This window comes from Thermobia domestica, chromosome 16, assembly GCF_964235325.1.
Source record: "Thermobia domestica chromosome 16, izTheDome1.hap1.1, whole genome shotgun sequence".
In the NCBI taxonomy this organism is placed as follows: domain Eukaryota; kingdom Metazoa; phylum Arthropoda; class Insecta; order Zygentoma; family Lepismatidae; genus Thermobia; species Thermobia domestica.
The window spans coordinates 106257121-106275213 of record NC_137469.1 but is presented as its reverse complement, the minus strand read 5'-3'; the positions used below and the strand labels follow the sequence as shown (position 1 = coordinate 106275213).

The 18093-nt window shown below is 35.6% G+C and overlaps 1 protein-coding gene across 1 annotated transcript in view; it reads left to right on the top strand.

The window, feature by feature from the left end:
- The window catches only part of LOC145672557 (sodium channel protein Nach-like), a 43344-nt gene that overhangs the window by 5007 nt on the left and 20244 nt on the right, over positions 1-18093 (top strand). Inside the window, exon 2 of the mRNA XM_081741716.1 lies at positions 14730-14834. Within this exon, the coding sequence (XP_081597842.1) occupies positions 14730-14834 (105 nt within the window). The remainder of the gene's footprint in view (positions 1-14729; positions 14835-18093) is intronic.

Genomic DNA, 18093 nt, shown 5'->3' with positions numbered 1-18093 from the left:
TTGGACACCAGTGGTCTGAATGGATGTAGGGCGCACATAACGGGGAGGTCACACCCCCGCTGTAAGTCCTCAGTTTGAGGAGAAACATTACTGTAACACGTCTGAAATTATTGCATAAAAATCACTGCAAAACAACATTTTGAAATTGAAAGGACCAAGCAGTTTATAGATAGGGATGGACGCGAGACGAGACATGTGAAATGCTAAAGTCTCCTCTCTTGTTTCGCAAAAATATTTGAGTCTCATCTCTTGTCCATCTCCATCAATAAATCAGACATTTACATTTTTTCAATTTTCTGTGAAGAAATGCCTTCATTCAGCACTCAGGCGGGTAATCATTTCCCAGTAAAATAAATAAATAAAAAAAAACAGGTACCGTATATCTTCAGGTTTCGGTTTGGAGGCGGTATTAACTGCAGCAAATGAAGTTTCGTCACTGCAATTCCTTTATCCGACATTTTCTCCCTATGGATATGTGCCTGTCTTTACGGGTATTTCTTTACCTTATATCAGTAACGAATTTAGAAGAAATCCTTTTCTAATAATCTCGGAATTGGGGGAGAGAAGTGGAGTTTTTAAACATAGATATAATTAACAGTATTTTTTTTTTTCGGTAGAAATTCCACACTTTACGGACTTCAGCCAAACACCCCCTTCCTGTAACCGCCACTGCTTTATATTTGGTCTAGGAATTAATTCGTGCAGGTGGACAAGAGATGGCGCAACGAACGGAGCGTCCCACAGTTCCGTGTATCCACACATGTGTTGCAAACCCCTGTCATCTCGTATCGTTCGTAGTATAGGGCAGTGGATTAAAGCGTCAACAACACCAGTTTGTAGTTAAGTGAACATGGCGCAATTTGTGCTTGATAAAGTGTTTTTGCGGGGTGTCCTGCTGCATTACTTTAACATGCAGAAAAGTGCGACTGAAAGTCATCGTATTTTGGTGGAAGTGTATGGTGACCATGCTCTAGCTGAGCGAACGTGTCAGAAGTTGTTTGCACGGTTTAGAAGTGGTGATTTCGGCTTGGCAGACCAAGAGCGAGCTGGACAGCCAAAAAAATTTCAAGACAAAGAATTGACAGCATTGCTCGAGCAGGATTCGTGTCAAACGCAGGAACAACTTGCACCAGCATTAGGCGTTGATCAAACAACAGTCTCCAAACGCTTGAAAGCCATGGGAATGATTCAAAAGATGTCACATTGGGTTCCACTTGAATTGAAAGACAGAGACGTTGAAAGACGAAAAACCATTTGCGAATTGCTGCTTCAACGACAGAGCAGAAAGGGGTTTCTGCATTGAATTATTACGGGTGATGAGAAGTGGATCCATTACGAGAACCCTAAACGAAAAAAGGCCTGGGTGAAACCAGGTGAACCAGGTCCATCACAACCAAAACGAGATATTCACTGTGCAAAGGTTATGCTGTGCATATGGTGGGATATGAAAGGTGTGGTGTACTATGAGCTGCTGCAACCGGGTGAAACTATGAATGGAGAACGTTATCGACGACAATTAATGCGTTTGAAGCAAGCTCTGGCCAGAACACGACCAGAATGGGAGAACAGACATGATAAACTTATTGTTCAACATGATAACGCTCGCCCACATGTCGCAAAACCGGTCAAAACCTATTTAGAAAATGTCGGATGGGAAGTTTTACCCCACCCGCCGTATTCACCAGACGTTGCTCCTTCGGACTACTACTTGTTCGATTGCATGAACAACGATTTGATTGGACAGCGGTTTACTTCTTCAGAAGATATCGAAACATGGGTCTCTGACTGGATCGCTTCCAAGGATGAGGACTTCTTTCGCCACGGAATCCGTACATTGCCTGACAGATGGGCGAAAATGGTGGCTAGCGATGGACAATATTTTTCTTAAGGTATTTATGTATTTTGTGTTTGTACTACAGCTTCAATGTGTGCGTACCAACCGCACGAATTAATTCCTAGACCAAATATAATAATATCCTACAGTATAATTCTCAAATAAATATGAATAACTTATCTGACATTCACATTTCAGTTGTTATTTTCTTTCATTCTCTATTTAAAACGTGTCTATTATGATGTTATTTGTGTTTCTTTTACAATATTGCTGGATTCCTCACCAGTTCTATTAATATGTCTTTCATAATCAAATTTAACAGTGCAGCAAGACCTCTTGAGTATAGACATACAGAATCCTCTCCAGATGAAATTTTAAACAAATGAAGATTTTATTCCGTGCAGCGCTTCAGGGAGAACCAAAGAGAACATGACGCACAGCGATGCTACCGCTGAACATCGATGTAAAAACATACTCGGTTGTTTATCATCGTGACCACTAATTCACCCTCGCGGTCGACCTCTAGATCGCGATGTAGCGTACATCTTCGGCATGAGCATACCCATTTGAATCGATCTGTTTCAAATTCACATGGGTGTTTGTTCCAGTGAACAGTGCCAGTATCGAGGCACTGTGTTTGTGCCAGTATCGAGGGTGCGACCGCGACCTATACCTCGACCTCGATTACGAGGTCTCTTCGGTAACATTTTACCGATATATGAACATTTTCATATAATGTAACAATGTTAAAATGCCATACTGTGTTGTTACTCATAGGGATGGACACAAGTGAGTTCGAGCGAATTTTCTTTGAAACTCGACTAGAAACAGACATCTTTGAGCTCGAACCGAGAACTAGGCTCGAACAATTTCCTCCAATTCGATTCGAGTCGAGCCAAATCCGGTGTGTAGTTTCGAGTACATTCTTGAAGTATATTACCTAGACAGTATAATTATTATCAATGACACTACTATTACTACAACTTATTATTATTATTATTATTATTATTATTATTATTATTATTATTATTAATAATAATAATAATAATAACAACAACAACAACAACTCTGTATGTAAACATGAAAGATAGGCGGTTTGAATTTGAATACTAAAAAACTAGTTAAATGAGAACCTCGGTAGTCGTGAAGTCTAGGAGTCAAGGATATTGTTCACGAGCTTCTGAATTTGGGTTGAGGATCTAGGTTGAGTATTTGGCCTCGAGCTAACACTGTTAAAAGTAATAGGGCACTGTCCAAATGTCTTCAAAACTGGTCGGTCCGGGTTTAGAATTGTCAACGACTCGACCAGCTCGGCTCACAGCTCATTCACTATCGACCCGAACCGAGAAGTGAGCTGAGCCAACAGCTCACCCAACGACTCGGCTAGAGCCCTCGGCTCATTTGAGCCGAACCGAGCTGATGGCTCATCCCTACCAAGCCAGCTCGAGCTGATGGTTCACCCTAAGTGAGCCGGCTCGAGCCATCTTCTCAATTTAGCCGAGCCGAGCTGAGCTTGTTATGAAAAATCTCTTGTTGTTTCGCTATCGATACGAGACGAGATGCGAGCAGTGTCCCCTCTCGTGAGCAACACTAAAAATATTCCATATTACTGTTTAGCTTTCTTTTCTCATGGCTTTCGTTTTCCAGTGTAATCAGGCCATGATTTCAAGACGAGTTAAAACGAACAAACCATTTGTCAAACTCGACTGAACTCGAAACTCGACGCGGAAAACTGAATCGGCTCGGAACTCGACTCGAGGTTATTACCTTTGACTTTACTCGCAACTCAATTTGAATTCGAGTCGAGTAGAGTTTTAGCTTGACTCGTGCTCATCCCTATGCGTTAGAAAAATGGTTGCTTATTATTATTCTGCTAAACTAATTATATAATAATCACAATGCTGTTATGTAAAATTAAAAATACAGAATCTAGAGAAACATTACATTACAACTAATAAAATGAGAACAATGAACTGAGAGTGAATCAAAACTTGCCAGTAACTCTAAAATCGATACATGCTTTTTAAAGCTAATTTCAAACTCTATAATCAACGGGACTCTAGCATAAGTAAACTGATCTGAAAGAACTCCAATATTACATACCATCAGCAAACTATTTTCTAGTAATAAAGTAGGCCTGCTCATCAGAACACAGTTTATTCATATTAACCCCTTACTATAAATCGTTAATTATAGCACCCTAGTTGTTGATAAATATTTTCAGCCGGGGCAGTTCAGACTGTTTACTTTTAAATTCTGTACACCATCATCCTGAGCTCTTAAGAAAAAAGTATTCTTTCAAATGTTGGAACGGTAAAATAATTTCGTTTTCCATCTTTATAAAAACAACACCAATCAAAGTAAAATAGACTATTAGTATCATTGCAGTCGTAATTCACTCACTGAATGTATTGATTTGGAGCTGTCAAAATCTACGACAAAATCTTCCAGGTGCTTGCAATCAGTACACGTGATTTCCCTAAGGCTGTCCTCATCTTCCAAATACAGCAAGTGGCACTACGAACTTTATAACGAATGCCCTCAATTTCCTTCGTGCAGTTGAAACCGATTTTCCTGCGAGCTGTTACACAACGACAATTAGTCTAGTTGTATACGTGTCGAACTGCTGAGCCAAAGGACGAGGGATCGAATCTCTGAGAAGGACATGAAAGTTTTATTACTTACAGAATTATACATTTCACCCATAATGAAATAAGCATTCAAACAGTTTATGTTTCCGTGGAAAAGTAAGAATTTACTTCAAGTTAAACTTGTGAGCAGTGAAGCAAAACGAATTGGGTTCATGGTTGTCCGAATACCTGACGATTTGAATAAATCATACGACACGCCTTTAGTATGGAGTTAAAGAGCTTTCTGATACGTATAAAGAAATCTCACTGACCTAAAATCCATTACGAAATAGGACCTACCAGAAGCTTCAACACCACGTCTGCGTCACTTCGGTGAACGCTGTATCAAAACTTCCTATGTAAATTTCACTCACGTGACGTCTAGTCAGTTGATCGTACTTGGTTTGTTAGCTAACTATATCGTTGTGTGCATATGCTCCTGAGTCTTACCTGGTCTCAGGGCACAGCGCACATTAAACGTTCTTGTCTAGATGTGGTTTCCGTACCTGCAACCTAGAACGTATCTTCATTTTTAAGTTATTAGGGAGAGCATTTTGGGTGAATGAAAGGTACACAGTTTTCGACGAGGAAATGTGCGAGTAGAAAGGAAACATTCACTCACAGCAAAGGCAATGTGTGAGGCTTTAATGCGAGTGCCTTTGTTTCTTAAAACGAATCTAATTTGAAATTTAATTCCCGATAAAATTTTGGGTTAGTGTTAGATGGGAAACAACACAGCCTAAAAGGAAACATTCAGATATGAGAGCAGAATGGAGAATATATGTATAGAAACTGCAACTGACTCGGATTTGCCAATAAATGAGTACTACTTACGGATTTGGTTCCATCCATTCCAGTTCGTAGTAGTCTGTATTAACACTCACACTAGCACTTCACTAATACACAGTTCCTGAAGGTTGTTAAGTGGCACTTGTATTAGTCCGAAAAATGAGGTGGGAAGGTCTTTAGTCCATTAAGCATCTAAATTACTTGGAGATTAGCTCTGGGCGGCGACCAATTAGGAATCTTGACTCCAGCATCGTTGACTGCTAGGCAACCATCTCTTCCATCTTTTCTGTATGGGTGAAGTTTTCGGTGATTTTCCCTCTTTTGGGAGGACCACGAGGGTGTCTCCTAAGGTTCTAAAATACCCTAAAAGTCTATGACAGTTCTTTTCTCATTTTAGGTATTTTCTTCTTCAGATTCGTATATGCTTGAATAACAAAATAAGACAAATCGGAGTATCTCGCACACGGAGATGTTGCGAGTTTGAAATACCGAGGTAAAAAGCTTAGTGTTACAAGTTCTTGCTTCTATTTGTAAGTTCGCTCGGCGTTGTTCGAAGGATCTGGCGTCCCTATCTCAGCAAATCAATTGCCTGTGATGAGAACGTTCTCTTCAGTGTGTTTCCATCTTATGTCTGCAGTTTCATTGTATGTTTTTTTTCTATTTTCTGCTCTATCTGCATGTTTGCTTCCGGCTAATGTTGAACGATTGCAAGCTAATTGCATGAGACACGAAAAGAAATCGTTTCTATGCAATGTAAAATTAAATTTAGAATAATCGCGTTTCTTGATTATTTCCTTTTTACTCTTTTCTGATTTATTTTGTTTTCCTTTTAGAAATTACAAATTAGATCTGTTTTACGTTATTGAAGGGGTTTAGACGAAAAATATGCAAAATCCATTTTTCAATTTTGTCAGGAAACAAAAAATGTGACGCCTTTATGTTTCAGAATTGTTGAACTTTTTTGGGGGGGAGGGAGGGTAGATTGCACTCATCTGCTGTAAGTAGTAACTACTGCTGTAAACCATTGCTTTCTTTAATTTTTCATTTACACATCCTATCAGGCACGTAGCCAGGATTTCGTGAAGGGGGGGTCCGTGACATGAAATACTGTGGTCATCACACCAGGGCTCGATCATTCTAAACTATTTTACTGGAACATATACTGGTTCGTTTAGCCAGGATTTCGTAACGGGGAAGCGGGGGAGACGTGACATGAAACACTGAAGGCCCGATCAATCTAAACTACTTTACAATCAACATATATTGCTTTGTTAGGACAATAAAATGAGGATATGTTACTAAGTATTTTAATAACAAACTACGAAGAAATCTCGAGTAAAATAATAAAAAAAATGTATTGAAAATGATTTTACAATATTTACGTTCTTCCTCTGAACATTCAAATATAACAATTTTCCTTTCATCACGATCTCAACTATTATAAAAAGTACATATTCACTATTATAAAAAGTACACTCATGTCCAAAATGATTGTCGCATATCTATGACTGCCTTCTTGTAAGAATATCATTTGATAATGATTTTTCAGGGTACTTTTAATACTGATACCATGTGTATAATCGGGAAATGTATAGACTCTATTTATGGTAAATTTCATAGAAAAAGAATTATAAATACGAAAATTAGAGTGAGTAAAATAAAATGTTGCTAAATGAACAAGGAAGTTTTATTTTTTTTTATTGTTCTTATTTACTGATCTTTTGACAAAATTTGTCATTTACATGTCTTTGCCGATTATACACATACTAACATTGTAAGAAATACAGGGCGAATTCGTTATCAAATTATACTCCTACAACAACATATTTATAGACTTGCGACAATAATTTTGGACATGAATGTACAAACTTAATAATGTATTGTAAAATATTTTACAATATCTGCGTTCCTTTCTCTGTTGAATCAAATGCTAACAGAACTTTCTTTTTACATAATTTTTTGTTTTTAATATTCCTTCAACTATTGTCTGTTCCAAATGACAGGTTAAAGGAGTTGTAGAAAATGTTTTTGAAATAACATGATTGATGCTGCAAGGATGCGATGACGAAAAATTATTATCAAAAATGTCCACGCTGTTACACAACCGGCATTATGCTTTCAGAAGCTTGAAATCTCCCTGACTAGTAGCAGAAATTCTAAGAATTGCGTAACTTCCGGAAATTTCAAATTCCATGACTCTTCCAGGATATCCCACTCACCTTGCCACCATGTATTGCAAGTAATACAAATTTCTTCATAAGAAAGAGTAACCAAAAGCTTTCTGTAGTTTTTGTTTAATTTTTAACGTCGATTCTTCTTTTTTCATTTCATTTCGTTTTACCCTTTCTTATTCTTTCATTTCTGGTCTCGAAGGGGGGGTCCGGGGGTCCGGACCCCCCCCCTTGGCTGCGTGCCTGATCCTATCCTCTTTCAAGTTCAGTTCTACATGCCATTCCATTTAGTTTCATATATTCTGTTCGATTACATACACATTCCTCAATCCCTTATAATATGTCCAAATTAACAAAACGGTTCTCTTACTTTTTTTCTAATAATGATGATTTAGATTTCAAGGAAGTTAATTTTAAATAAACATGCAACCAATTTGTTAATTGCTACGAGCATTGTGCGTTAATATATATTCTGCAGTGTTTGCATTCTAATAAATATTTTTGCCAAACTTAGATATAATTGCAGTATACGAAGGATAAGTGGGTAATAAACCAGTTCAAGCCAATATCTTGATTCAAGCCAATATATCTATCGTATATTCAAGCCAGTATATCTATCGTAGATTACAATTATCGTTAAAAGATATTGAATATTCGTATCCAACATTGATTTTATCTAGATAGGATGGATAGGGATGCGCACAAGACAAGATTTTTGGCCATCTCGTCTCGACAATATGCAATAAAAGTGATGTCTCGACTCGAAAAATGTATATTTTTCAATTGGAAGAGCTGTGCCTCGACTCGAATTTTGTCAGGAAAATTCTGTCTCGACTCGACTCTGTGCATCCCTAAGGATGGACAGTTTGAAGAGCCCAATATTCCAAAGCTGGCGGGGTAACTAACTACACCATTACACTACATCTATTTCAGATACAACCATTATTATACACTTCATTTTCACAAGCTTCTTATAATAACTATATCGATTTCCTACTTAAATTCAATTATAGATAATTTTCTTATGTAGCAGCTAATATTCATGCTATACAGTATAAAACAAGTACACATTCAATGTAAATAAATAAAAATGTAAGATATTACAGATTACTTGCATTGCGATTTAATCCGATTTTAAGCAGTACGTATTTTCTAAATAATTGTTCAAATTGCTTTATAAGAATCCAGATTATGAGGTACCCTAAGTTTTTATAATGCAAAAAAAAAAAAAAGAAAAAATACAAGCATATATATATATATATATATATATATATATACATATATATATATATATATATATATATATATATATATATATATATATATATATAAATATATATATATATATATATATATATATATATAGGTGTATTTTAGGGGACTTCCGGGCCTTCCCCCACCAAATTTTTATGTTTATTCAAATAAAATATTGTAAAGTGAATGAAGTATTTTGTAGACTGTTGCCATTTCGAAGAATGAAGTTAGCAAAGACCCCCGAAATATATATATGAATAATTTTCATTTTTGACGTGTGGTACTAGGTATTCAACTGTGTTCATATTCTCATTTTTAGCGTTTTCGTATATGAATTATGGACATGGCGGGCTAGTAAATGGGACAGGGATTTGAAAAGTGACAGTTTGTCGGACAATGTGTTTTCAATCACTTCACAGTAGAAATTTATATTTATAAAAAAAGTTCTCATATATTTAAAAATAGGAAGAGAAACTTTAACTTTCCGCACGGAGGCTCGAACCGTCGCCCTTCGTTCCAGAAATGTTAGTAGCAGTACTAAACCCGCTTGACCACAGACACAACTTACAAGAAATTGTGTTATAATATTGATAATAGAATCTCTCCAGCACAGGTTTCTACTTGGATGTTTAAATATCCATTTTTTTGTCGTTTTCAGCCATTTCTACTTAAGATAATGGTTGATTTTGCATATTGGAACTGTGCATGAGGTATGCAATCAATATTAATCTCAAAAATAAGTAGTTTGATTTTGTTTTTACATTTTCACATCGCTCGGATGACAATTCACATCGCTGGAATTAATAGAATTGGAAGTAATTGTTTTGTATAAGTATAATTGTGCAGAACAGACATGGATAAATGTTTTGTGCTGCTATATATAAATGTATAAAAATTGTTAGGAAAGTTTATGGAGGGGTGGAAAATATTCTTCCCAGGCTGGAACAACAGTAATTAAGTTAGTGTCAGGGAAAGAAAAACTAGACACGGGGAATTTGCTTAGCTTTCCCCCTTAGAAATAAACGTTTCGTAAGTAACAAACGTTCTGTGTCTGACTTGTGACTGCCTACCTTTCTGTGTGGATCCGTGGATGAGTGAGTAGAGTAGTTGCTTCGTAATAGTGAGGATGATGGTTCAAGTCCTGCTCGGGCCAGTTCAATTTTTTCATTGTTTGTTTCCCATATCTGATGATGTTTCTCCCCCTCTGTAATCATCTGATACTCTCAACTGAGTTCTCCACTTGAATTCAACAATTGGTAGTGGGATGCTCTCAGGTTCGGGTGAGCTTTTACATGTCTACTTACAAAATCAAAATTTTCGACAAAACATGGATGCTATCTGATCATTTTGTCTCAAATTCTAAATTTGCGCATGTGACTATCTCTCTCTTTCATCATATTTGCATCTCTCGTTCTCCATTGTCATCAGCTATGACATAAGATGACTTTGGAACAAAACTTGAAATCATAAAAGTGCTATACCAATGGGCTCACTCTCACTAAGCATTTAATTAAATGTATGTGTTTTCACACTCATGGAGGGGAGGGGGTATCCGCTCTTCCTACCCTCCTGAAGTGACAAAATATTAATTCAGACTCTGCAAAGTCATTTCAGATCAAACGACAGAAAGAGTGTTCATTCCCACAGCAACAGGATTGGACTTCAATTTTTGTTTCAATTTATCTCCACAAATAGAACAAATATCAAGTAATATGTTTGATATAAGAAGTAGATCCATTTCATTTGGAAAAATGATGCTGTAGACGATAGTGGGAATTTCGCCCAAGTGTACGGGAATTTTCAGTGCCTGGCGATTATGCTACCCGCCTTCTTTTAAAGTTAATTCGGTTGCAATACTTCCCGGCAAATACATTGGACTCAACTGGTGGAGCACTTTAGCTGTAAATCTCCATATGGCTGTACCACTTAGAAGTGTCCCCCGCTGTACAAGAAGAGCATGTACTATTGCAATATCTGTGAATGCGTCTGGATTGGTCTGGGTTGGTGTGTCAGTACGCTCGTTTCAGAGAATGCCGACATGTTCTTGTACGCAGACAAAGATGGCATAGCCCTGTTGATGCAGGTGACGGTATCTTAGAAGACTCTCTTATACGAAGCTGTGTTTACTAAATACATTTTAAAGGCGTTTAATAACGGTTTGCAAGTCAGTGCAGATAACACATTACGTAGCAAGAGACCAAGCTTAAAAGCTGTTCATGGTTGAAGGGAAGCTTAAAAGCTGTTCATTCACCAGCATTTTTTGGAACACAAGTGATGTAGATTGAATTCGAAACCATCCTTTGAAGCGTAGACACAGCACACAGAATTATCTCCTCTCGAACCGTCCGAGTACATCACATAAAAACAAGTCAGTGTTCAATTATCGTTCCAAACTCTCGCTGACTTTCTTGTGTGAAGCTTAGTGTGTAACGACAACTCAATGTAAAGGCTTGGCTGAGCCAAGAGATGGTAAAAGAGTAAAAATGTACCCATTGCACACACTCTGCTTTGTAGGTTTTTCCGGTCCACCGCATCACCCTTCCCCGGCAGTCATTTGAATCGAGGTAGAATCGGGACTCGTCGGACCAGATGATGCGTAGTCCAGTGGCGGTATTGTTTCGCCCACAACATGCGCTTTTTCTTCTGTGTGGCAGTCAGCCTGGGACGTACCCAGGCAACGTGACTATATATGCCTACACTTTGCAGTTCTCGGCGCAGTGCTCTCTCAGTCACTGGATGAATAGATCCTGCATTGCACTCCTCCAGCAGTTCCTGTCGGGTTTGAAACCATTGAGAGGTCGCTAATCTCCCTAGACATCGAAGGTCGCGCTCGTCCATGATGGGGTTTCGGCCACAGTTGCTCCGAGAGGATTGCTTGCTACCCGACGTCCTCCACTGTGCATGGACAGCACTGACCGTGGACTGGAACACACTAACAAACTTAGCCACCTCCTGCAGGGAACGTCCATGTTCACGCCCGACACAATAGCTCCTTTTTGACACTCGGTCATATCCTTCCTTCGGCCCATGGTTCATCCTGCAGTGAAAGCATGTCGCATCAGTATACAGATCGTACCAGCGTGACAATGTCAACAATAACTTACAAGATCCTAATTTGCAGTATCGACAAACATATTGCTATATCAGGCCTGTTGTCTCATGGTCTAGCGAATGCTCCCACTTCGTAATTTTTAGTCCGGTGTGCTTATAATGTTTGATAGTAATTCTCAGTTGACTATACTTATATATAATTTTTACTGTTCACTTTTAATCACACATTTCAGCTCATGTGCGGAATTCTTCATTGATTGTAACGTCAATGGTAATCCATTTGATTGCTGTAAGTATGCGGAGAAAATGGCAACAGATGACGAATTATGTTTTGCTATCAACTCAAAACAAGCGAGGTAAATAAATTATATTTAGTGAAGGACTAGAATAGCCGAATACATTTGCATGTTCAATAGATAACTTATACAACTATTATATGTAATTATTAACGTATATTAATTTTTACATAATTCGAAAACGCATTGTCTAATGAACATGCCGTACAGCCCTATAATTTATATTGCCGTTTAACCCCAACCGAATTCAACTCCAGAGTAAAATAATAATAATAATAATAATAATAATAATAATAATAATAATAATAATAATAATAATAATCTATTTGAACTCGATCAGAATGCTACGGCAGAAGGAACTTTATGGTACGGATCCTCTACCTCCATCACCTAATAATCCATTTCAAAATAGTCAAATGAAAGTTTATTAATTAAATGGATTTCCAGTTTCGATATCGTAAAATGCTATCTAAAGAAAATAATCGGTCGAATAGATATCAAAAAATTGAACTAATTCGATAAATTTAGATTTCTTCAGTTTTTTAAAAAATAATTCAATTTCAGCTTAGTCTTCTCAATTTTTCAGAATTAAGTAATGAAATTTAACTCACAGGCAAAATCTCTTCAATCGCAATCTCCTATTTTCAAAATAAATTTAAAGAAACTTTCAGGTCGAATAATTTTCGAATATCCTATATATTATTCAATAATATATTCAACAAATTCTTAATGAGTTGTATTTCTCAAAATTCTTAATGAGTAGTATTTCAAATCTATCAATATTAAGTTCATTCCTATTAATTAGCAACATAAATATATTTCTTTAATTTTTATTCCACATTTTTATTTTTGTTATATTCTTTAACCATTTCAAAAGAAATAAGGAAAGCCTTCTGCCTCAAAATAGATTTCAACTCAAGAAAAAGATATCCAGGAAAAATAAAGTTTATCAAAATATTACCTATAAAGTCACAAGGAATATTGGATCACTCGGCTTCGCTCTCGTTCTCTGAGAAGAAATCAATTCTCCTAAACCATTCTCACGGGCGTTTGAATCGGTTTGGGATTGGACGATATGACTATTTTGGCAATTATAGGTTCTGACCATTTTAACTTAGAGTGTTCTATAGTTTCGAGAATCATGCATTTTCTCTATTTCTTTACTCTGTCGGAAGATATGACAATGTTAAGGCTAATTTGTCCGTTTTGATTGTCATACATTGTGACCAATGGGCTATATGCCTTCTGGTATATCTTCTGTTGTGTTTTCCCATTTACTCCGTGTTTTGGCCGATCTTATTGGCGAATTGACCTTTTTGAAAATTAGGTGTTCTGATTGATTTTACAATTGGGCGTATGGTGGTTTTTGTGGGGAATTTCACAACCTCTTCTGGTCAACTTATCCAATTTGAAAGTTGAGCTTTGTGATCAGGTCCCATGGATATCAAATTAATAATCTGCCAGAGAGATTTAATTTATTGTGTAAGTACAAAATATGTAGGGGCTATCCATTTATAAAACTTACTAATTCTGTGAACTGTGAGGTTGAAGATTCTCTGCTTTCCGTTGAAGCATTAACAAACGTTTTTCGTTGACTTCTGTTCTTAGTCAATTAGATTTAGTTAATACTTTATATTCGTGTTTCTTCTAGGCCCATCCTAATATTGTCCTCCCATCTGCGCCTAGATGCTCCACAAATAATCAAAAAAGTTGGTAAAATTTGTCGCTTTTGTTCGTTGAGTATTAGCCTACTTTTAAAACAGCAAGATGATACCGGGTATAGGCGTACAGTTTAAGCTATAATCCGATTCACCATAATGTATTCAATATTATCCTGGTGGAAATCGAACCTGCAGCTATGTGCAGCAAAGGTGCAAGCTAGCCACCAAATCATCAAGAACTGCTCCAGAATTTATAGTAAAGTTCTTGATTTATTTTCTTCTAAACTGTGGAGATGGAAATTCACCCTCTAATCCTTGGTACCTTTACGCCAAGCAATAGGTACAATTTAGAAAATCCACAAAAATAATATTATATATTATTGTCAAACTAAACAATTGTAATGTGAAGTAAATCCTAGCGTTTCAAAAATTAGTTAGGGTTGTATTCAAACCTATTTTCATGGTTGATTTCCAATTTGAATTATTTCTGTAGTAGGGATGATTGGAAAGCCCAGAAAAATAAAGAATTAAATGATAATTGCGTTGGAAAAATAAAGTTAGTAAGAGGAAGACCCACAGTGAAATAGAATAAAGAGACATGATTTTGTTAATCATCATGTTAACGTGGTATGTAACAGAAATGTACTAGATATTATTATAGAGTAGGGTCATTTTAACACAAGGGCCCAATGGTCACTTGCCAAAAACCCCACAACTAAAATTGCATGTATTAAATATGAAATTCAGTCATACGGTCCCACGCACACTCGTTTGCCAAGGGCTTATAATGCTTTTATAACGTCACTTGTTGGCGCTGATGGTGATGTGGTAATTCACACAATTCGTTTAAGTGTTAAGCTAATAATAATTTGAAACCACTTTCCAAAACTAATCAAACGTAGACTAAACTCGTGAAGTAAGTTGGAGAAGAGAATAGAAATTGTTCCTTAATGTTGGTATTGTGATGCATTCGCAAATTTCACATTCACAGTAGTTTGTAATGTTAGTATTAAACATTATGTTTATATTCTCCTTTCATAAAGAGTGAAATTTGTTTTCTCAGCGCACCATACTACAATGCTACCATGAGCATTTCAACTGATATTGTGGTTGAATTAAAAACCATCAAATATGGATCGTCAATGGGTGTAAGTACAATACTTGAAACTAGATTTTTTGGAGTAATGGTCTTCAGTATTTGCTAATATTGTAAGCGTATGTTAATATTACTGTCTTTCAGTTTATATATGAGTAGAATAGGCTTTAAACGATGCGTTTGGATATAAGAATAATTTCCATAAACAAAAATGAATGATGGGACACACGCGCTAAACTTTTTTACTCCTTTATCTGAGGTCCAGTCTTGTGATACAATTAATATTATTAAGAAAATATAAACAATCTTATGTCAGTTGTTGTCGGAAATTTGTTTCAGAAGATATTTCTCTTGCAGAAATAAATTAATCGTTGCGAAATGTTTCAAGCTGAATGCATTATGCCCTGTTGTAGGGTTTTGAATGACATATGAATTAAACTCAATGAGTTGTTTCTCAGGAAACCAATTGAAAACATCGTCCCTAATGTAAACTATGCCTTTTAGATTTGTCCTTAAATACTACCTAAACTATACAATAGATTTAAATAAGGAGTCACTTTATGGCATTTAAGTAAAGTTGAAGCAACCTTTGCAACTTGAAAGACTAGAATGTTCAGAAAAAACATTGTTGCTAAAAGCCCTTGATTGCATTTCCTATAAGTTATTTCTTTATGCGTACAAAAAAGTTTATTTGCTAAATTCTAAATTTTCAATCCATGCGCAGCAAACAACTTCATTTTCATATCGTCACTTGTCACAGGAACACGACCATTATTTGATAGTTCGCAATATATGCGTTAATCTTGATCATATGTATCTGGAAATTAGCATTTTATCAATTCTACAGGCTCGATTACTTTACTTTACAATCTTAAGACAGTTAAGACGATGCAAATAAAAATACTCGAAACTTTGGTGGAGATAAATGTTCTGATAATTCAACAATTTATATAGGAATGTGTTCAACATAATAACGGAAAAGTATTTGCAATGCGTAAACCACAAATATAGAGAGCAGAGTTTATATAGTGTAGTAGAACAGTTTCAACATTGACACCTCTCATGAGAATTGGCAACTTAAACGTAAATGATATACAAGTGATAAATAACAAATTACGATTTCAAAACAATTTTGTAATATATAAATATTCGCTTTATAAGTAACACTAAGAGTTGACAACACTATAGATGGATCTCTACATGTAAGAAAATTTTGCAACTACCTTTCTAGAATGGAAAAACGAAATTTGTCTTTAAACATAGTTGTACACAATTTGACTAAATTACCGTTACCAACTTCATTTTGCTGTTTTCCTAATAGTGTGGCTAGGCTAAAATACAAACTTTTTATTTAATTTTATCTAATTTATTTAATTTATTATTGATATTATTATTGATATTATTATTGATATTATTATTATTATTATTATTATTATTATTATTATTATTATTATTATTATTATTATTTTTAAACTTAAAAAATATGTTGATACTTGAACGACATGTAACTCGAATGGTGCCCTGAAACATATTAACATCAGTTTTCAATATAGCGCTCTAATTGAAACATCTTTTAGAAAATAGGACTCTTTTATTTATTATTTACTAGGAAGGTAGTCTTATTACTAAGCTCTAAAGAAAATTGACACTTCTTCAACCTAGAGAACCTATATAAGCGTTAAGGTTAAAATTGGGTCCGAATCTGTTGAAAACATCGGTGTTTAGGGAACTGTGTATACATCCGGAAGAACAAACAACGAAAAATTAATTTTAATTGGGTAAATGCTTCAAAGGTATAAATTCATTCAAATCTTCGATTTTGAATATATTTAAAAAGATCTGTAGATTCAATAAAAGTTTCAAAAGATATATGAACCCATCCACAAAAGTCAGCAGAAACCTGAAAGGAAAACAATCCTTCCAATTTTTACAGTAATGTTAAGAAGATAAATGCTAAATTGGTTGAAGCTCTCTTATAGTGTTACGTAGTATAAACAAGTATATTGAACTGAAACATGGAGAAATATACTTATTATATTTAAAAAAAATAATTGAAAGTGGTATTCGCTATAATCACGTCATTGCGAAAGAGTTGAACTGTTTGAAATAAGTTTTTGCATCTAGTTAGTGACGAGTTTGAAATGGAATTTGGTCATGTCGCTTCCATTAATAGGTGTATTCTGGAAAAGGAGAGCGAAGGATTAAAATATAGGCCGAAGCTAAAGGAAATAAAAATAAAAAATGAAATCTGAAGTTTTATGTTTCACGTTATGCCGGCTAGGCTAAAGGAGAAGGAGATGATGAGAAATGAATGAACTGGAAGTGAGAGGAAATGGGAGAAGTCCTTGGAAACCCACATACACGATGTTCGTCCACTACAAAGCTCACTTGTCGCAAGTTGGGATCGTCCCATAAGAAGTGAACATTCTATCACTGAGCCATCACGACCACCAAACCGAAACTAGAGTATCTGAATAGACCCTTAATTTTTGAACTTGAAACTGTCTATTTGAAAATTCCGAATTAAATGTAGGTAAAAGAGCGAATTTAGGATATTAATATACAATTGTATATATATATATATATATATGATACAAAATCGTGCACGTCTTTGATATCAGCTTGTGTTATTAAATATCTCATTGATGGATATGTGTGTACAAAACTAGCAACAGCAAGAAGTATGAATTTGGCTTCCTGTTAAATACTTTTCGAAAATATCTTGCTATGTGTTGAAGGATTTTTTTAGGAATTTAATTCATAATGCGAAGGAATGATTTTGATGGTTGATAATATGTCACATATAAAGACTCGTAAACTGATGAATATTCTTGTTTCTCAATTGAGTATTATGAGTGAAATACTTCCTCTTACGTACAAAAATATTTTTCAAGATTCATATGTTGCTGTTATAGAACACTTAATATTTGAAATCGTAGACCTCTTTCTGTTTCTTTTAATACAGATAGTGAAACGTATATACGTTCTGCTGACATTCTACTGGTTGGCCAAGTTGTATCTCTGCTTTGATATTATACTCGTTGGACCCATATATAACACCTTCGTGCTAAAGACATTAAATTGTACTAAGAATTCCTTCAGAAGGGAGATATTTCAGGACTATTTAAAATAAGCAAATATTTCTTCTACTTATCGTTGATACATGCAAATATCACAGCATATTTTTCAATACTGGTAAAAATAGGATCTATTTATTGCTGTAATAGATTTAAACCCGCTTGTTCAAAGTGAAATCAGTCGACTTCAATTCAGCGCTAAATCTGAAGTTTCTCAAGGACCTTGTAAGTAAA